Source organism: Taeniopygia guttata, chromosome 3 (assembly GCF_048771995.1).
Source record: "Taeniopygia guttata chromosome 3, bTaeGut7.mat, whole genome shotgun sequence".
NCBI classification, from domain to species: domain Eukaryota; kingdom Metazoa; phylum Chordata; class Aves; order Passeriformes; family Estrildidae; genus Taeniopygia; species Taeniopygia guttata.
The window spans coordinates 114,446,067-114,467,868 of NC_133027.1; the positions used below are offsets into that span (position 1 = coordinate 114,446,067).

The following is a 21,802-nucleotide window of genomic DNA, read 5'->3' on the forward strand; positions in this document are numbered from 1 at the left end:
TTCAGTCCTTTCAATTGCACCAGCAACGGTATTGTACAGACAATTATTTCTGTACATACTGTTTGTCCCAAGGCACTTAATGTCCCCCTTGCTTTCACCAGAGTTGTCCATCTATTCCAGCATCTAATAAATATAGGTACAGCCGTGACATTTTCTTGATAGTCTGCTACACAAACTTAGTGAAATCTGTCAAATAAAACCTTTTGTTCCTGAACTTCTGAAATGTAGAGTGCAACTGCTCTTCAAGTCACCATGAAGCACTACCAGAAATATTTAAATTACATTTTATTTTCCAAATTCAAAAATAACAATTAGCTTTATTTACCACGTTACACATCTCAGATTTAAAATATCATGCTCTATTTAAATATCCGAGTGACAACACTATACAAATAAAATGTTACACAAAATATATTTAAGAAAATGTTTTGGTCTTCAATCTGAACAATAAATAGGCAGGCACTTCTACATATACAAAGAAAGCCACCACTATTTAGAGTAATTCTTATAAGCACAATGTGGAAATAGAGAAGATCTGAGTTTCAAGGACACATGTAACTCTACATGAGGCTTCATGCAAACTTCAAAGCTTGGTTTGGAATTCAAAACTCTTGGGATGTGCACAATTCTAGATTCACCAGCGCTTTACAGGAGACCCAAACAATGCTCTCAAGAAGCAATGTGCAATTTCAGTCATTTCCAGCAAATCAACCTACCTGATCACATTTAGTACCCAAACAAAACAAGGATTGACCAGAATAGCTTTCCACACAAGTAACATGAGCAATAAGTCAGCTTCAGCATGTAGGCTTGAGGCAGGGGCAGCCCTACCTGCCCAGCCCTGAAAAACACCTCCTACTTTTCCTCACACGTTGAGCTCTTAGGGGGCATTTCAAGCAGAACTTTGTTTTTGGTAAAAAAAAATAGCTTCATCTAATGAAAGGGTAAATCCTTCAGACTCACATACACTTTGCACAAAGGATTGTAAGTGAAGGAAAAAAAAATACTGTTTCAGGGTGCAAAAGAACTGAAAACTATAAATTAAAAAAAATCAAAATTTAAGGTCTTGTAACTGTAACATACCTAAAAGTAAAACTACATTCCCCCAGTTAGTGTATTTTCCATTTACAGTGGTTTCCACACACAAACACTACTCAAGGGAAAAATATTTTCCACCATCACAACTGATGAAAGATGCATTGTGGCAGGCAATCCCTGTTTCCAGCTAACCAGTCACTGACAGCTAGTTATAGCCTCAAAGTCTTTTTTAAAATTAAGACCAATATTGAAACATAACGACCACCAGGACCACCAGCGGAAAAGTCAGGACCAAGTCTTCAAGCCATCCCTTCAAATTTTAGTAGTACTCTCGATTTCAGAAGTACAGGAAAAAGTCTACAGCAAAAATTCAACTATTAAACAGAACCTCAGTGATCCAAACTCACAAAGTTTTTTGGACTTAAGACACTTATGCACATTACTTTAACAATTTAAGTGTGGGTCTTGCAAGCGTGTCCAAATCTTAATCATTTCTTGAGGTTTTCTACTATGCACTAACATTAAGTTTGTGTAGGAACAGATGTTATTTCTGTATTTCTCTTCGATATCAAATGTTTTGAAGCCTTTGTGTTTTTCTGGAGCAAGCCCAAGCTTCTGAAGGCACATTCCAGTATAAACATCATCAATAGGGTAGAGGAGAACCTGGTCAGATGCATTATTCAGTCTCAGTGCCAGATCACCAGAGTACAGGAAGCCACCGCCTCCTGCGTACGGGGGATACGAACCTTCATAAACGCTTTCTGGGATGTAGTACTTCAATTTTTTCTCTCTGTGAGGTCCAGCATCTTTGATCACGTCACCTATAAATAAGTCTTTGGCTTTTTCCTTTGATAAGCTTTTCAAGTAATCCAGGATCTGATTGGTATTCACAAAAACATCATCATCACCCTTAAAAATAAACTGGACATTTGCACAGCTACTGCTGACCCACTTCAGAAACAGCACCTCTTTCAGAGTCAGATTGAAGAAAGTGTCTCTGTAGTTCCAGAGGAGAATGTCTCGGTGGGTGTCACTCTCAAATTTAATCATGTGTGAAAGGTCAGGAAAATGATCTTCTGGTGGGGTCTGCCCAAGTAAGAAGACCCTTCTGACTATCACGTCCCCTGATTCTATTTCCTTGCCCCAGGATTCCCTGATTGCTTGTCTTCTATCAAAATGGGGTATAAGTGATTTAATAGCCAGCAGCAGGAAAGGTTTCTGTTCACACTTGTTTGGCTGATCCATTAGCAATGAGTAATTCCTACACCTCAGATAGAGGAGGAAATCTTTGAATCTCTCTGGCAAGTTTGCAAAGTCACTAACCTCTGAGTGCACCGAGGGGTCAGGGTCACAGGAACTAAGGGCACTCAGGTTAGAAACCAAGTTCTCTTCCACAGTCATATTGGAAAGCAAGGACAGAATAGGGTTGTACAGCAGCTCAAGCTTCTGTTGCTGTTTGTTCCAATAAGCTTTGTGAGGAGTGTATTTCCTCCAGAATTTGCTACGTGGTATAACAACACGGCCTTTTGCATTCTTGTCTTGGCTGCCGCTCTTCGAGACTTCCACAATCACATAAATAAAAAAGTTTACCATCATCAGAATTCCCAGCAGCTTTAATCTTCTGCGTCCAACACTCATTTCTCATATCTAGAAATAAATTTAAAAAAAGATTTTTAGCTTTCTTCACAGCAAGTTCTTGATCTCATTAAAAATGCAAACTACTTTAAAATGCAAGCTAGTAGCCTAAAAACCAGGGTTAACTACACCCCCAAAGAAGCAAAAGCTAATCTGTCTCTAATACACACACATATGGTTTGGGGTTTCATCAGTAAGCTGGTACAAATGTGAAGTTTCCACCTGCAGCTTAAGAAAGTTACACAGCTTTTCATGGCGAGTCTAAATTAGCCAGCAGTTTCTGCTTTTCATTTAGATACCCTTTAAACATTTGACTGTATAATAATTAGAATCTGAGCCCTCAGCTTGGCAGACTGAGAAACTTTTTTTTTCTGCTAGTAAGGTGAGCTGAAGGGTATAGAATAAATTGCTATATGATAAGGTCAGTTATTTTTAAATTAGGTTTCAAGCTTTTATACTTGCACTCTCACACCTTCCAACTACGTAACAGGCAGAGCCAAATTTTAAAGCACACAATCAGTTTCTAACAATTTCACTTGGTTGTTCCTTGGAAGAAAGGCTGACAAAACTTGCCAGCTGCATTGCTGATATTTAGAGAGAAGAGAACAAGAACTTGGAACTTTTTTCCCCTTCCAACTAGAAAAAAGGAATTCAAACAGCAAATGAAAGTAGAAGCGTAATTATTACTAGGAAGGAAAAAACCCTGAAAATAAATTTAAAAAAAGGAGAGGTCTCCCATATATGCAAGACTTGGAAGAGTTTGTGCACATCTTTGTCACATAAAAAGTCCTGTGATGTATTTTCACTTTTTACTGGGGGAGAAAATAGAACAGTCCCTCTTTCTTCCACAGCTGTCAGAATGCAGGTACAAGGCATACAGCACAAGGAGCAACATGAAAACACTGTGTTCCTCCAGAGCAGTGCTTACCAAACTGTTTACTAGCCCTGGGGTACATCAATGTACAAGCTCCACAAATAATTCAGAAATAAGAAGAAAGTTACAAAGACTGTGCTGAAGTCACACACAGAACTCGCTGTCAAAGACACCTTCATGTGCCAGGAATATAAATGATTATTAGCAGATCAGAAAAACCTAATGTAATAAAGAATTTGTACTGACTGTTGGAAGCCCAGCTGTGAGCACTGCCTCAGGCCCTGAGGTCACAGAGCAACAGCAGACAGGGAGGCAGACTGAGAAGTACACCTTGTACTTGCTGCTGTTTTCTTTTTCTCAGCCACCCCCAGACACCTGAGCTACACTGACTCTTGGTCTCTTATGGTTTCATCAGTCTTACTTGGTTTTACTCAACAAGTTAAACACTAAACTTCTAAAAGTTTAGGAAGAAAGCAGCAAGTAAATAATCAGTAATCTTTTTTTCTCTTATTTGACCCATAACCATTATTAAATCCAAAAGTGGGTGTTTTTCTGGAACTGAAATCCAAAGTCACTCCTGGAAAACACGACCTCTCAGAAAAATGTCTGTGCTTCCTCAAGTACCATCTGCATATTTATCTGTGTATAGGCTCAGGCCAGATCTACTTCATTTCATATTATACTCTGTCAGCTATGAAGTTTCTGTTCTAATTTTAAAGTAGTTTTCTTCTTTGACAAAATCACACATGTGGTCAGTGTCATCATTTAAGATAAACAGCTGAACTTTTCAGAAAGCGCTGGGGTTGGTCACATAGACTTGAATAAACTTTACCCTCCTCTTTAACTGCCACTAAAAACAGATAAATACACTGGTTTGCTATGTTTCCCTTTCACTAGACACAAAAATGCTGGAGAAGGAGCCATCCCCTGTTTTGTGGTGTTCACAGAGCTAACATGAACATCAGGGCTCATCTGCCCTGTCCTCAAGAGCACTTCTCACTGAGGGACAAATGAGTTGGTATCTGACCTAGGATCCGGGACTCAGAGACAACTGGAGGGTGACCGGTCCCTCCTAGGAACAGCCAACAAACACGGGGTTGTCAAGGGTTCAGCCAAAGCTCGATTCTTCAGGATGTGCAGCACCACACAGCTCATCTGCCACAGCCCCCAGTTTACCAAGCTCAGAGTATTCAACACCTCTGAGGCATCTGGATACTTGACTTGAGACTCTTCTGACACAATGACACCATTTGCAACGACTTTATTTCAAACACTTAACAAAATCCTTCAGTTCACTATGACTGCAATTCCCTGCAGCAAATGAGACAGGGATCCTGAGCAGAAAAATCCCCATTTACTGTTAGACTTGGTAGAGCTTTTCAGCAGAAAAGGTGCAAGTCTGTTGAGATGACAGCAGCTCCATCTCACAAAGCACAAATAAATACTGCCAGCCTCTACCCTGCTCCAGGCTGTGGATCCACAAGCAGCTGAAACAATCTAATCATCTGATGTAAAGTAAAACATGCAACTTTTCCACCTCCTTCACCTCTGCCAAAAGCCATGGCCTTTCACTGTAAGTACTTTTCTGAGGGCAGGAGTTAGGCTGTATTTTCTAAGTGGGCTGAGTACCACGTCTACATTATCTGACTGCCAAACCCAAGCATTACAAGCCCATTTACTTACTGGGGCTGACAAAAGATAAGATAATAACTGGCAGGTATCACACCTACCACCCTACTGGTCCAGGACTAAACCATCAGGAAGCTGGCAAAGCCAAGCTGTAATTCAGGTATCTAACAGACATCACCACCCTTCTCCCTTTGCAGACTGTAAGTGGTGCTAGGGCAGATCTGGATGTTCCCATTAACTTCAATTTAAGGGCCTCATATCCCTTAGAGCAGCTGCACACGCAGCACCACTTGTGACAGTGCCAGCCACAGCGCGCAGGAGTGACACTGCTGCTTCTGAAATTAACTGCTTTAGCTACTTAACACATCACAAGCCATAGGGAGTCCTTCTAACCCCCTGTGAGATGAATCAGCTGTCTAATGGCTCGGCTCTGTTCAGTGACTCAAGAGATTTCTGGACTGAGCAACAGCAGTTTTGGAAGGAGATGATGTTGAGAGCCCCGGGCTGTTGTAACGAGTCCGTGCCATTTCCAGCTGTAAAGAACTCCAATGCTGTTTATTTTCTAACTGCACACCATCAAATCTCTTTTACACAGACCCCCTTTCATATGACAGTAATTAGGAAAGCCTTAAGAACAGGAGAATATGGAACAGATACCCATGCTGCCCTCCTGCAGAAGCCCGTCTCACACAGTGGTTACCACTGGAAACTGTCAATGTTTTCTGTGTTCTCCAACCAAGGCAGCCTCAAACAATGTTGCAGCTGCAGGAAAGCAACCACACCAACAACATGATACTCAAAGCATGAAAAGCTGCACTGAAATTCAGAGCAGCTGACCTTTATCTTAACATTACTTTTAATTATTTGCATATACCTGTTTTGAGACGTCTTTCAGCATATTATTTAGCTTTGGGAGAAATTCTAATCTTCCAGTATTGTAATACTAAAGGACACCAGTGAAACTCAGGCATGGAATTTCAAGATCCAAGTAAATATAGCAAGACTAGGGAAGGATGTGCATATATTTTCCTAAAACACAGCCCAAGGCATAAAGAACTAAAAAGAGTTTGAATAAAGGCCAAAGTAACTTCACATTCTATCTCCCACTAGTTATTTTCAGCACATTTTTGCTCAAAAATCCCTCAAAAACAACACCAAAAAACCCAACAACCCCACCAAACACGCCCCACTCAGATCCAAGATAACCAATGTTAGAGAGGCATTTGTCTAGCAGTGCTCCTCTGGTTTTCTGTGATAAGGTTTTAGAGGCCCAGACTGGCACTTGTGCTATGTTTGCTTATGTAATTGAACCTAGTCTCACTTTGTCCAACCGTTTTAAAAATCTCTCTGTATTTTCAACTTCTGTGAATTATCTTGGTTCCTTGATTTTTCTCCATACCAAGAACTTGTAATGGCTCACTATTCTATTACCACACAAGAGAGGAACCCTCAGAAAACACTAATTATTAATTAAAAACATATGACATTATTTCTCTATACATTTGCCATACAAGCTACCTGATGAACTTTCATCAGTCAGCCCTTGCCCTTCTATCTGGCCATTTTTGATACGACAGTAACAACAACAAAAATAAATAATTTAGTACTTTAAAAATTAAGTGGAGATTTTTTTAGAGCTATATAACAGTGGATTTAACACTCAGTTCTGCACAAAGACATGACATGAAGTCATGATGCACCCCACACAAGGGATGGCCCAAGAGCAAAGCAAGACTCCACTTGCAGGCTCTCTGAGCTCACCCAAGGCACAGCCACAGCCCAGCAGAGGAAGCATGTTCCAGCAGCAGCCCCAAGTGACCACATTCCTGCCCCGGGCCAGCCTCCATTAGGTGAGATTGTTATCCCACAAGCTGCAGGATGCTGGCTGAAGGCAGCTGCTGAGGGTGCAGCGCAGGCAGCCCCTGCAGCCACCGGGGCCATCTGGGAGCACTGCCTTTAACTCTCTCAGCCTGCTACCACCTGCACAGCAGCAGCTTTTTGTTAGCTAGAGTCCTGCTTCTCCAACAATCAGATTACTCACGGCAAGGGCTGCTCAGAGCAGTGACATTCCGGTGAAACTCCAGAAGTTAACTTGTCAAAAGCTGCTACAAGCCGGTGGGGAAATCCCTATTGCATTCAAGCCTATAAAAGCTTCATAAGAACTCCAGACTCCCTCTCTCTAATACCTACTTGATTTGTGCCCCACACTACTGATGTCAGCTTTCAACTGCGCTGTTAAAAGACTAAACAGTTCTTTCATTTACTGCTGAATGCCAAGGTCTGAGGAGCAGAATTCCAGAATCTTCACAGTAAGTTTTACTATGTCTCCTGCCATCACCTGGACTACTTTCAGCTCTTCCCCTACCTCTAGCTCCTTCTGCATAAATGAGAAGCTATCAGAACATTGCCTTTTAAGGTGAGCTATTTAAAGTAACATCTAACAGAAGTTTTGTTGACTTGATATTGGTGCTTAGAAATACTGCAGCAACACCCACAGAGTCTGCATGGAGTTATCTTTGCATCAAGTTATCTTTACAAAGTCATTCAACAGTAAAAACTTACTTTTCACTTCTTTAAAACCACCCTGTGTGAAATTCCTGCTTGACAGAACACTTAGAGAAGGAAGAGGTACCATCCGCTCACCACTGCCTCTAACTGAATACTTCCAACCTCAAACCAAACTGCTGAAATCCCCAAACCTTCAACCAGAGTAATCTAATTTTTCAGCCATTTTTAAATAAATCAGCTACCAGTAAATCATCAGATTATCTCAACCCTGTCTGTATTTTAAGTTATTTGCAGGTGTCTCTCACAAAAGTTCTGGGTTTGATTAAAAAAATATTTTAATATGGTATACCTACAGAATTCATTGCAAGTTAGACTTAAATATTTTCTTTTTACCTGCTAAAATTAAATCCTTGAATTGGCTGAAAGAATGTTCAGTTGCATATTTGAATTCTCATGTTTCTACACAAGATCAAGGTATATGCAAGAAAAGCCTATTATAAAAAATATTCTGTAAACTCAGTCCCAGGTTTAATGGATATTCCAATTTTTCTACTGGTATAGACTACTTGAGTTTGGTCATGGTTATTCATAGGGATGAACAAGCAATGTTGCTGCACATGTACACCACACCTACATAAGTCCATTTAAACAATGGCCATGTCTCAATAAATTAGTGCATCATGCTAACAACACCATTCTGCACTGGCATGCCTGCAGTCACACAACTAGACAGCTATGAAGATGTTCCTAACTGCTCATGAAAAAAAACCAAACCCAGAAAGAAAAAAACCAAACCCAAACCAACAAAAAACTTGAGATGAAAAAGGTTTGGTTTCCCTGCTTAACAGCAAAAATAGTTTGGGTTGTTGGTCTTGGTTTTTTTTTTTTCAGTAATTGAGATTTCACACTGACAGCCAAGTGTAAGATCTCAACTCACTATAAAAATGAATATTACAGTTTAATATGCCAGTAGTGGGGGGCCTGTGATAGCAGATGTGATCTGTTTTTCCCAATTCATTAATGCAGAAAATTCCCGTGTCATTCTAAGGTCAGTTCAAGCTTGAGAATGACGACATTGTAGATTTGTTAGGAATAACCCGGAGCTGCCACCTTCTGATTTAAGAAGAACTTTAGCTTTCACTTGACAGGCATCAGCTTGAAAGAACAGTAAATTATAAAGAATCAAGAGAAGGGGTTTAACCGAGTGTCAGCAGAGAAATATTTCTTGGAACAAAATTAATTGTCATTCATCACATCAATTAGAAGTTGGGGAGCACAGTTCCACGGCAGTTTAAAACAGTTTCAGTCATAGCTGACTCATTGCTGTAATTTATTCCTTCCCCTGCATAAGCTGCACAGTCCCATCTACCTTTGCACTGATTTGATTGTGGTGAATCATTTCAGCTAGCTGGAGGACCATAAGGAGCCGACAACAAAGCAGCAATTAGCTTTCAGCCAGCTCCCATCACTCGATGGTGTGTGCACACCGGGAATGGTGCAGGAGAAGAGGGAAGGCTGGCACAGCCCGGGCACAGCAGAGCCCATCTGTCAGCAGCCTCACCTTCCAGTACCAGCACACTGCTGCTGCTGGCTCCCACCTTCCTCCAGAGCTCCCTGGGGCAGGGCCAGACACAGCCAGCACTGCTCACCAGAGCACAGAGTCTGGCCCACTATTCCCTGCAAGGTACACCTGGGCCCCAATTTCTCTGGCATTTTCTGTAGGCAGGTCAGGGGGCAGCGAGTGGCCCAGCGTGACCCTCCCACTCTGCTGTTTGCTGTGGGGTTCGTTTCAGGCACACCTTATCTGCCCAGAATTACTAGAAAGCCAAGGAAGTGGATAAGGAAGCACCTTCCTCCCAGGCCCCTCCTGCTTGGATCAGTGCTAGTTCTGGTGAGAAAGAATGAATAAAACACACTGCCAATCTGGCTGATGCTTTCAGCGGGCATTTAAGGAGAGAAGTCTGCAGGACAGACACTCTTGCTTCTTACTTTTGGGCTGTATTTGAAATACAACTCATGATTTAGAAAACCTACATAAAATGCAGATAACCATAATTTCCACAAACGAGACAACTCATCTGCTTCTGATCTCTTCCAGTTTTATTGTAAAACCAGTACTTAATCCTGCCTTAACCACCTTTATGTCTTCACAGAGAGCAATCATTCTTTAATCAACTAACAAAACCATCCTTCAAGCACCACACCTCAGGCCATCAAAATTCTACCTCTGCTTTGTCTTCTTGCCCACCTTAGACACAAAACACACTACTAAAAGCTACATTTCAAAAACAAGAACGGTGTAACTTGGAACAGCTAATGAAGTCAACACCTACCCGTGGTTACCACTGTCCTTTTGGGTTAAAAATAAATGCTGGTTTTCAATTTGACTTTGCCAAGCTGCTGCCTTTGTGTGATGGGATACACAACTGGGAGGGTAAAATTCCCAGCCATATTCCCTGCCAGTGCTATGTGGTTACTCAGAAGTCAATTCAAACCAAATTCATACTGAGAATATTCATGTCAGAATTCCAGGATCTGCCTCTGAACTCACAGTACTGAGCTAAACACACGTTGAAGAATGCAAAACCTACATTTTAAAATGCAAATACATGAAAAACACTTTTGCCTTCAACTGGTTTTGCTTTCAGGTGTAATTAACACTTACAGGAAAAGTTCTTCATCTTTCTAAATAATTAAAGTTTGGAAAAATCAGTGGAGTTGTAAGCAGAGAAGTTAATTGTCCTCCTTCAAAGCTGCAAAACCTATGATACAGATCTCTGTCCCAGCCTATCAAGTTTATGGAAAAGGGAACAATTTCTCCAGCAGCTTTAGGCTCAGCTAAAGATGCATATAAGTATCAGGAGGATTTTGTAAAGGATCTTTAAGCCGGCTAGGCAGCTAAACTCCTGTTTTTGTTAACAGCAGATAAGCATCTAACCCGATTAGAAACTTCTAAATCCGAGTAGCACCTTCTGTATCTGTTACCTGCACACCAAAGTGAGCATCCACAAAGCTTGAGAGTGGTTTGAGTCATCAACTTAAGGCTCTTCTGTACGGGTTTTAATTGTTTTTATTCAAAAGCAGATCAACAATAAGTTTGCAACAACAATTTCCATCCCAAAGACAGCTTCCCATTAGCAGTTTCTAACTTTCAAATACCAGATTACAAAATATAATTGCTCAAGTAAAATAAACCAGCACTGCATTCATGATACAGTTGGGCATTCAGCAGCAGCTCTCCTTAAACTCAGTTAAAAGAATTGCACCCTTTGCCAGGCCCTGAATTCTCGTTTTCACGTGGCTCACTGTGCTATGTTGTGTATAACCCCGAAGACAAGCAAACGGAAAAGGTTATTTCTCAACTGGCTTAGTTCCTCAATTCGGTTCAGCTGCACAAACAGCTCCAGCAGCACAAGGCGGGGAGCACAGACACCGCCTCAGCCTCCCAGCTGCCCCGGGATACAGCAGCATGTCCCCGGCAGCACATCGGGCAGGAGCCTGGGCATCCACTGCACGCACACCAACCTGCAACAACGCCCTAAACTCTCCTGTAAACCCCATACCGGCAGGGCGTCTGAACCGCTGAGCCTCGGGGAATTACCCTTCTAGGGGAAAATTAGTCATTACCAGCCACAAGTCAAGATTCCTTGCTCTTTTGATCCAAATAGCCGGCTTACAATTGAAGGGATTTGGTCAATTCACTCTCAAGACTAACTCTTCTGAATGTGCTTAAGATGAAGCAGCTGCTACATTTCAGAAGTTATTTACAAAGACGAACAAAACTGTCTCCAAATTAAATGCTTTTCAATCCTTACTGTTGTATTTCTCCCAAACAACAAAAGCTTTCTTAACTAACTGCTGATGGAAACTGCTTCATCAATTCTCCCATGAAGACTCTCAGCACCCCGCCCATCCCACACAGGGATTCTTTTCCTTACTTAAATACTAATTGCCTCTCACGAGGCACCAATTCAATCATTCTTCTGCACAGTTCATCACAAGACAGTTTAATGATCCAGTCTTTTCACTGGATTTTACACGATCTGGAAACTGGGGGAGGCTTTTGAAATCCTAAAAGGCTCAAGGAAATCAGCGAGATAGATACAGGCGAAGAGCAGGATCGAGTCCCAGGTACCTGTCAGTGCTTCCTATGTAAAAGCAAAATGTGACTGGACAGGTGTGACACTTATTCCACAACTTTTGGTTGGTGACTTCTTCACTCTGCCTGTATTTCATTCTACCATCATCATCACCACCTTTTCTTTCTTTTCTGCTGTTTTGTAAGCACATGAGTGGTGCTTGCTTACATAAAGGGATACAACTGTGAACTGATAAAACCATCTAAGTATATCTCTGTGGGGTCAGAACAGGGCAGAACAGGAATAACACATCGGGGATTTTTGTGACCCGCACTCACAGGCACAAATTCTTCTCCAACCACATGAAGCGCTGTCCCGTGCAGGACCAGGAGGTGGACTCCAGCGATCCCTGTGGGGATCCCTGTTCCAACTATGATTCCATAATAAGCACTCACATGAACACAGCCTATGACACACCAGAAACATCAAACACTAACCCCGTGACTGCACATGCACCCAACCTTCTTCCTAAATTAACTGCTAACACTCTGGTTAAAAATTTATTAGGGACTAATAATGTATATACCTGAAAAAAAAATTAAAAGTTTGAATTTAAAAAGTAAATGGATGCCTATTTGCTTCAAAATTACTGCTGCATTTCTACCAGAGAGTTACAGAAAATATAATAAAGAGATATACTAAGAAAATAGAAAATGTAATAGAGATATACTATAGAAAATGTAATAAAGAGATCTACTATAGAAAAAATCCCAAACCAACAATCTGTGAGTGGGACAAAGATGGTTTCAATCTTTTGGAAGGAAATCAATCCTAATGGCCTTCAAGAAACATTAACATGAAAACCAGAAGTTAAAATTCTCATTAGTTTGATGAAATATGTGGGTTTTTTCTATATTCTGTGCTTTTTACAGAAAACTCGTTCCCACAATAAGTTCACTCTTGCCAATATCTTCCATTCGCCCTGCCTTTGGCCTATTCTTGGCAAGTCTAAGAATTATACACTTTAAGCTCTACCTACAAGAAAACTCCCAGCCTCTACTATGAGGACTGCAAATTCTTCAAGAATAAGGAGTTTACGGTTTTATTACCACAGGAAATGTAACCAAATCCAGTAAAAGATTAAGATCTGGAATGTCAGCCTTCGGTGCATTTCTGACAGAGCTGCTTTAGTCACTTGGCAGCACAAGGCAAAAGTCTGACAGCACACAGGAAAAGTCCACCAAGCCACCAACCCTGAGAAGTTTCACAACCCGCCTGAAGTCAAGATTTTGCAAGATCAGCTGACACATTTGTCAAAAATTCAGTGATCTGTGGAGAAAGAACAAGTTACCAAAGAGCTTGGTTGAGGATTTGTATTGGGACTGCTCAATCTTTTTCCTGTCCTCTGGTTAATTTGGAGCAATATGACCATACAGGCTTTGATCATTGACAAGCCAGCCCTGACTGATAATGACAATATTGGCAGTGGTAGGAGACACGATCACATCCTGTGTTTTAAACATGATCAGCACTGACACAGCCTTTTGTCACTCCATTTTTCCCCCCTCAAGTGGATTTGCACAGCCAACAGGAAAAATCACTGTCAGAGCTGGATTGAACATAGCTGCACCAGGTGGCAGTAAAATGACAATTCCTCAGGCTCTCAGCACACACAAGTCACCATGGAGCAGCACTCCTCTGAAAGACTTGGTTCTCCAAGGAATCTTTGCCAGGGTAGGCAGGAAGATGAAGACTCAAATCCTCCCTCTATATATTCTGTGACTTATTCATACAGACAATTGCCCAGATTTGCCAGCACAGACTACGACACCACTTTATCCACTCTCATTTCTCATCAAGCACTGCTTTTTCTCTGAGCAAACACCACTGCTCCACTGATCTTCTCAGCGTAGTGAAAAAATGTTAGGAGCAGCTTCCAGGCAATAACAGTAAATTTTTGACTACCAGTGACACGGTGCTCGTTAGGAGCAATCTCTGGGGAGATTAGTGAGTTTTACCTATTATGAAACAGGGCATCAGCCAGCCAGCTAGCACTCCCAGCCATCTAAAGCATGACCTTCAAAAACAAGTCCCTTCAGCAGTGCTACCTTGCTGCATTTTCCTCATCGTGGGGAAAAAAGAAAAGAAATGAGCACAAATCCAAGCAAAATCACTTTACAGGTGACAAGGTGACAAAATTACTTTAAATACATTCTAGTTTTTATGCTCTACCCATAGGTTCCCTACGGCCATACAGCTCAGTACTGCACAACATCTGTAGCAAGTCACACGTTTAAAGCAAGCAGCAAAACCAGGGCTTCTTTTAAGCCAAAACATTTTGACTCTCCCTGACAATATTACATTTTTAGGTACAAGATAAACAATCTGTATTTCAATCCATCTCCATGGCAGTACTGTTTTTTTAAAGATATCTATCTTCTCGAGTTGTTTACAGCCCCGGGAAGAAAAAAAAAAATAAAACCACCAAACAACCCCCCAAACCATTACAAATTAAATCCGCCGAATGAGAAAAGCTGATTCTCCGTTTCGCTTCCTCCACGCATTTGGTAACAACTCGGCGCTGACTGAACTCCTCCGCTGGTTTGTCAGGCATTAGGGCCGGTTCCGAGCGGCAGGGCAGCCTCTGCAGCAGCCTGGGCTCTCCATCCCATCCGAACCGAGCCGAACCCCGACACGCCACTCAGCCCAGTGCCATCTGCCACCCCCGCTCCGCGCCCGCCCTCGGTCACCGCACCGCAGCTTGTCGCCAAAGCGGAGCTGCAAGAAGAACCCGACACCGCTTTGGGCAGCTCGGGAAGAGAACTGGATTCTGGGCTCTCTCTTTTAAAGACGAGCAGTAATTTACCGGAAATTTCCTCAGAGGACAACGCTATAATCACGTTTCCTCAGTAATTCGCAGATGACATGTCTAGCATGTAATTCTGCACACGCATCTTTCCACGGCCAGACTAAACTTCTTCTGTGCCCAAACCAAGTCTTTCTGTCCAAAATATATTAAAAAAAAAAAAAAAGGGAGGAGAGAGAGAAGAAGAAAACCCCAAAAGGAAAAAAAAAAAACAAAAAAAACAACAACGAAACCATGCAAGCTCTTATTTTACATAGTTAAAACTAATTATGAGTATTTAATAATCAACCCCAACAGCACTGAGCATTCTGGAAGTCGGATTAAAGGGTTAGTCAAGTAACTTTCACCACAAATTTTTGCAGGATGACTAATGAATCGCGAGCTGCAGTTTAGCCACAACCCCGGTGAGTCACCTGAAGCCCCCTCCTGACGGGGCAGAGGATGTGTCAGGAAGTTTGAAGGAAAAAGCATCATCTCGTGAAGGAGCACATATATTCAGGCGAACTCCAGCAAAAATACCGCTTACTCCCCTTTCAGGTCCAGCAAAGCCTATACTTCAGTGTCACCGCCTCAGCTCGGTCTAGAATCTCGACGCGGGTGTCAATAATTAACTCCTGGCAGCGGGCTAAGGAGGTGACCCCAGGAGCGCTGCGAATGTCCCCGCTCCGCCACCACCACCCTCAGTCCCTCCCCTCCGGCCCAGGAGCGGACTGCAGCAGCTCCCGGCGCTGCCGCAGCACCACGGCTCGGGCTTTCTCCGGAAAACCTCACGGCCTCGGCAGCACCACCGCCGCCTCCCCACGGCTAAATCAGCAGACAGAAACAAAACGTTAAAAGAACGTAAGAAGCGAGGAGGAACATACGGTGGGCTGAGCCGGCCTGAGTTTCATCCCTGCCCGGCGGACTGCGCCTCTGCCCGCCGCGCTCCCGCCGCTCCGGCTGCAACACGTGCGGCTGCCGGGGCAGCACTCCGCGGGCCGTGACCCCTCCCCGCCGCCGCCCGGCACCTCCCAGCCGGGGAGCAGGGAAAACCCAGCCCTAAAAACCCAGCCCTAAAACACCCAGCCCTAAAAAACCCAGCCCTAAAATCCCAGCCCTAAAAAACCCAGCCCTAAAAAACCCACATCCACGGCTCCGGCCGTTTGCCCCCCGCGCCGCCAGCTCACTGCGGTCACCACACAAATAAGCGAGAGGCGACGGGGAAGGAAAACCGCACGACGTGGAAAAAGCACGGGAGGCAAAATCAAGTTTTGAAATGGGGTTTTTCCGCCCCCCCGTCCCTCCTCAGCCGCTCCAGCAGCACCGATCCCCGCCGGCGGTCGGCGGTAGGCAGCCGAGCCCGTACCTTGCCAGGCTGCCGCGGGGCTCCGCCGGGGTTCTCGCTGCCGCCGCCTCCGCATCCACCATGCTTTGTCCGGCCGCGGGCTGCCCTCGCCGCGGGCTCCCACCCGCCCGCTCCCGGCCTGCCGCCCCACCTCGGCCCTGGCGGCTCCGCCGGCCCCCGCAGCGGGCGGGGGCTCCGCACCTGAGGGCGATGCCGGGGCGGCGCCGAGGCGGCCGCGGAAGGGCTCGTTCCCCGTCCCCGCGGGACGGCGCGCACCCCGGCGCTGCGTTCTCGGGGCCGGGGCCGGGGCCGGGGCCGGGGCCGGGGCCGGGAGGAGGCGGCGGAGGCGCGGCGGGGAGCGGGGAGCGGGGAGCGGGCAGCGCCTCTCACTTGTTGCCCTGTGGCGGAGCCCCGCGCGCGCCCCGCCCGCCTCCCGCCCGGCGCCGCCGCGCGCCGCAGGGGGCGGGAGCGCGGGCGAGGCGGGCGGGGACGAGGCGCTGAGCGGCGCGCGCCGGGCCCCGCCCCCCGGCCTGCCGCCGGCGCCGCGGATTGGCGGAGCGGGCGGCGCGCGGGCCGGGCGGGGCGGGGCGGTGGTCGGGGGGTCTCCGCGCGCCGGGGCCGTCCCTGCGGTTGGCGGAGCGCGGCGCCCCTGAGGAGACCGCGCGGGCGGGCGGAGCGGGCGGCACACGGCCGGATGCGGCGTTCTCCCGCCGTGCCGGGGGCCGCCTCCCAGCCAGGGCTGTAGGACTGGGAGGTATTTACCTCAGAAAAGGTGTTTGTGTTGTCGGAGGAGCGAGGGGAGGGGGCAGACAGAGCTGCGTTGCCGCAGTCCGCCTTCCAGCCGGGCCGGGTGCTGCTCCCTCCCTGTGGGAACGGCCCCACACGGGGCACCCTCCTCCTGAGGGTGGCCCCGGTGACATCGGCTCCCGGTGACATCGGCTCCCGGTGACACCCGGCTCCCGGTGACATCTGCTCCCGGTGAGACCCGGCTCCCGAGCCAGCTCTGCTGCGCTGTGTCCGTCTGTCCCCGGCCATTCCCTTCGGACAGTTTTCCCTCATGATGTTTTCCCACACGGCACCGAGCAAAAGGGGAAAACCCCGGAGCCGCGCCGAGAAATGGCGCGCCGCGTAACTTTTTAATGTTTCTCCTTTGAAAGAAACATTGTTCTTTGTACCTGGCTCAGCTTTTCGTGGAAGTCTTCGGAAGTTACTGAGCCCAGGAGAGAGAAGCAAAGAGGTGATTTAAGCTGTCAAGGCTTCCCTAAGAGAAGTTTTTGAGAGTTTCCGATTTTGGAAATTCGTCTTCCAGTGCTGATGCTAAATCATGCATGAGTCATTCATTAGTAACCTCTTTTGCTGTTGTTGTTTGCTTACTTGCTAGGTTGGTGAGCCTACAAACGCTGGCCAGACGTCCCTGTGCAAGCAGACCAAAGGAAACTCTCAGGAACCCAGGATGCTTACTGGAATAAAACATAGTAATGTGTGCTGCTGCAGCAAAGAGGGCACATCTTGTCGTGAACAGATCAATGGCAACCAGCAGACAGATTTACAATTCCCGCAGACTGTGAACCTCTCACCTTTTCATCCTACACAGGATGAAAATGAACGCATGCCATTTGATTCTATTTTTAGCACCTGCATTCTCAATCCATGATAAGGAGAGGCTCGACCAAAGGAATTGTCTCAATGTCACCTGGCACGATTGCTTAAAAATTGTTTTCATCGCAAAGGGAGGGGTAAGTATGTCTCTGTGATCCATGAAAGCACAGGTTATTCACTTCCATTTTACAGCACTCATTTTCACCACAATTCAACACTGGTGTGCACAGCCCTAAACACATCCAGTTTGGGAAACAGCATCAGTACCCACTGCACATCCCCAGCTCCCCATACTCCGTGTGTTAAATACTGGGTGCCAATAGGAAACCTGCTGCAAGTCTCTTGGAGCTGCTCTAAAACCTTCGCTCAGGAGTCTGGAAGAAACGTCCCCATTCACAGTGCATTGGTAGAGATGTTGCATATTTTATCCCTCTTCAAATATTTATATATGTACTTCACGTTTGAGTAAAGCTGTCCTTTTCATCAGAGCAGGAAGATTACAGCAAAGGGAGGAATTATCTTAAATTGGCAAACATCATTGTCTATTAAATAACACAAGGGTTTGAAAGGAGAATTGAGTGTCTGGCAGCCAGGAGCTTGGCTCCACTGCACAGGAGATTTCATAATGATCTGTTTTGAAATCAACTGTAAAAAAAAAAAAAAAAAAAAAGACAAACAAAAACCCAAAAATCTAAAGTAGAGCAGTGTATCCCGTGACACGGGGTGCTAAGGAGCCTGGAAAAACACGTTGAAGCTAAAAGGGTTGGTCAGTGCTGGAATGGCCTGCTGCCTTTGGGGGAAGGACACTTCTCCCTCCTCCCAGTCCCACACCCTGCTCCTCTGTAATCAGAGCTGGTCACGGGGCTGCCTTTGGAGGCCTTCCCGGGGGAGGTGTTTTAATCCAAATGTATTCCTTGATCCACTCAGCAGCCAGGCCTCAGCAGTTGTCTGAGAGCAGGAAAATACCTCGAACCAACACTGGCATTGCCCACAGCAGGTTTCAAAGCACCGCAGGACTGGGATGGCCCTTCTGTGCTCAGAGCAGCTGTGCCCTGAAAGCGCACGGGGAGGTGAGGCTGGGGGCTCCCTTTGCAGCCCTGCTCTCCCAAGCAGGCCACTCAGCCTTCCCTGGATGCAAATCCACGCATCACACCAAGTCCTGAGCCCCGGGATGGTTCTTACCTGGTGCTGCCAATTGGCAGGTGCTGGGTGGAGCGGGACAGCAGGGACCACACCTCAGCACAGGTGTGCAGCCTCCCCTGGATGGCTGCTTGTGCTGGGTGAGACCGAGGGACACCTGGGAAATGTGTGCTCAAAGCTGGTGTGCAGTTTGCTTCCATGGAAGAAGCAGGGTTTCCATGTTTCAGGACTGTAAAGCCAAGTTTTGTGACAGACACAGCAGGAAATCATTGCAACTTTTTTTTTTTTCTTCCCTCCTGAGAAAGAGAGCAAATCGTTTTGACTGAAGCAGCTTTAATTTGGTCTGAATCTGGGATAACATTTTTGCCTGCCTATTCAAAAGCACCACCTTCACTCAGCATCATGATGCACATGATGAGATGCAGTGCACAGCCCTTGTCCGGGAGCTGCAGAGCACCAAACATTTCCCAGGAGCTGGTTCTGGGAAGTTTCAGGGCATGGGTGTCACATCAGGGTGTGGTGACACAAATTCTTGTTGCCCGAGTTTTTCCATAGGTAGCGTGGCATGCACAACAGCCAGAAAATAGAATCTTTTAAAAAGATTCAACTCTCATTTTTTATCAAGTTCAAAATAGTTCCTGAGTTTTTGGTTTTAGTTTGGTTTGGTTGGGTTGGGGATTTTTGTTTGGTTTTTTGGGGTTTTTTTTCCTTCTCCCCCAGGCTATTTATTCACAGTATTTGGGTTCACTGTAATAAAACCTGACCTGGGAACTGCTGTGTTTACATCAATGGAAGTGAGCTATGTACACTGGCCTTTTCTCTAGCATTTGCCTGTTAATTAATAATTGGTACATTGCCAGGAGCGAAGGAGAATGAGGAATGAGATTCAGGTTATAAAATCGTCAAGGTTATCTGGCTGTCCCTGCAGCAAAGCAGGGGCAGGACAGAGCCCAGGTGCGGAGAGAAGGGGCCGAGCTGTGGGCCCCGGGGCCATGTGCTGCATTCCCGGGGAGCCACATCCCAGCGCTCCCGGAGCTGCGTCCTGCCCAGCGCGGGGAAAACAGCAGGAATTTCCCTGTGTGTTGCCAGGATTCCCTTGGGAACGCGGCTGGCTCGTCCCCCGCTGCAGCTCAGCTCTGGCACGGCTGGGAGTCACTGACACGAGGGAAGTGCTTGTCCCAGAGCCCTGCCACTGTGTCCGGAACGAGCACCCACCTCCCACCCCGTGCTGAAAACGCTGCAGGAACACGGGTACTGAAACACCTCCTCCCCACCTGTGAACGCCCTCCCGGCCCTCCTGAATCCAAACCCTTCCACAAGGCCAGGACAGCTGGAATCACTTTTCTGAGCTGGACCAAAGCCTATCCAGGGTACCGATCTGCCTGGTTTTTGTGGACAGATTGGTGTGACTGGAGGACACCTGGAGAGCACAGGACAAACCTGAGTGTGCTTCTGTGACCAAAGAGAACAAGAACGGGAGATAAGAGGCTAAAATGTAAATAATGACTAGAGACTAAAGATTTCTCCTGCGGCATGCAAGAACTTCAGCGGCAGTCAGAAAAAAATTAAAAGGCAAAGGTGAAGTAATTCAAGCTGGAGCATCTCAGCTCCTCCAGGAATGAAACTGTTTTTTCCCACCCAGATGTTGGAGCCTGGAATTCAGACAAGTGCAGATCCTTTCCCAGGGTCGGCAGGGTCTGTCAGCAACACCAGCACAATTCAGTGGTCTCCTCACACAGTCGTTTCCCCACCTTCTGCCCCTGCCACACGCAGGCCAGCCAGCACAGCAAGTGCTGCAGAGGTCTTCTGCTCCCTTGCCTTTGCTTTTGTACCTTGGCAGGTTCAGCTCTGGCAAAACCACTCAAGTGGAAGAGATTGGCACATGTGCTTCAGAACAGTTTTTCCCTCTGGAGCACTGCAGCTTTGCTGCTGCAGGCCCAGCAGGACAGGACAGAGACTGTGCAAAGGAAGATGCCCCTGTTGTGTTGTGTGCTGCTATTTGCAAGCTGTGGGCACAGCTGCACTGTGCTGGTATTGATTCGCATTTGCCAAGAATAATTACTCCTGAGCTGCTTGGATTCTAATCGGTTTTCCTGCTCTGGAAGGACGTCCCTGCCATTATCAGACACAGGCTGCAGTGACCAGCACTCTTTGCCTCCTTGTGAGGCTCCTTTTCCTCGCAGACGAAAGGCAGGCACAGGCAGAGTGCAGGATGCAAGAGGATGGAGAAGAATCCACTTGAAATTCAATTTCTGTAGTAGCAGAAACTGGACAATAATTATTTTGCAACAAACAGAAAAGACACCTGCTCTATAAAAACCATCTTTTTTTGTGTCCCAGAAACATGAGCTCCTTGCACCTCTCCTTACCTCTGTTCAGAGGCATCCTAATGCGTTTTGCAGCAAGACCTGAAGAGCTGCAGAACTGACGAAGCTCCTGCCAAGACTCTTCAAAGGTGAAGAGTCAAAGTCATTTTTCTCATTTTTTTACACCTAGGGAAAAGTGTACTGGACCCACTTCAGCTAAACTCCTTCTGCTTGGCTTTTACTTTTTAGCAGATGTAGTTTTAAGCACCAGCAAAATCCCAGATGAGGGAAAGCTGCCAGTCCTCACATGTCACTGAGATTTTTCCAAACCATCTTGATTTCAGGCACATCCTGGATGAGATTCCCTTGGACTGTCACAGTGCCAACTTCAGCTCCAGTGAAAACCAGTCCTGGGAGGTGCTTGCTTCCAGGCTGGCTGATTCTGGGTGGCAAAGGAAGCTGTGCCAACACCGTGTGCAGGAGGTTTTCCAAGGCTCTCCCAACCCTGGGCAAAGCTCTCAGCTTTGGGCACAGCTGCTGCCACAGTGAAATCCCGCTCAGCCCTGGCAGCTGCACACCAGTGGCAGAGGCACTGAGTGTTTTGCCACCAGGCCTGGGGCTGCAGCTCCTGGCTGAGGGCTCCTTCTTTGGGTGGCAGGAGCGGAAGTGTCACCAAAACCAGGGTGAAGAGAGTGCTTGGGCTCATTTACACGGTGGCAGCGTTGGGGTGGGACCTGCCTGGGCTGGTTTGGGGCAGCCTCCGAGGCACTCCCGAGGCTCTGTGCAGGAGGGGATTGATTGGTG

At 46.1% G+C, this 21,802-nt stretch overlaps 1 protein-coding gene and 1 long non-coding RNA gene across 5 annotated transcripts; one reads left to right on the forward strand and one right to left on the reverse strand.

Moving 5' to 3' along the window:
- Nucleotides 1–268: 268 nt before the first annotated feature.
- On the reverse strand, nt 269–16,302 carry B3GNT2 (UDP-GlcNAc:betaGal beta-1,3-N-acetylglucosaminyltransferase 2). Of its 4 annotated transcripts, XM_072927676.1 has the most exons (3): nt 16,093–16,302; nt 15,975–16,059; nt 269–2,685 (listed from the first exon to the last, which is right to left on the reverse strand). In XM_072927676.1, the coding sequence occupies exon 3, from the start codon at nt 2,674–2,676 to the stop codon at nt 1,483–1,485; it is 1,194 nt and encodes a 397-aa protein (XP_072783777.1). In that variant the 5' UTR covers nt 2,677–2,685; nt 15,975–16,059; nt 16,093–16,302; the 3' UTR covers nt 269–1,482. The 4 variants fall into 4 exon arrangements, with proteins under 4 accessions (XP_072783777.1, XP_030125556.3, XP_002199593.3 ...); XM_030269696.4 differs by lacking the exons at nt 15,975–16,059; nt 16,093–16,302 and adding an exon at nt 15,493–15,648; XM_002199557.6 differs by lacking the exons at nt 15,975–16,059; nt 16,093–16,302 and adding an exon at nt 15,043–15,286.
- A 245-nt stretch (nt 16,303–16,547) lies between these two features.
- Nucleotides 16,548–18,120, forward strand: LOC140683828 (uncharacterized). Its single transcript, XR_012055382.1, has 2 exons — nt 16,548–16,707; nt 17,335–18,120. It is a non-coding gene; the product is annotated as an uncharacterized lncRNA (long non-coding RNA).
- Nucleotides 18,121–21,802: the final 3,682 nt, after the last annotated feature.

Coding starts and splice junctions, on each gene's coding strand:
- B3GNT2 (XM_072927676.1), bottom strand. CDS start 2,676: ATGAGTGTTGGACGCAGAAGATTAAAGCTGCTGGGAATTCTGATGATG.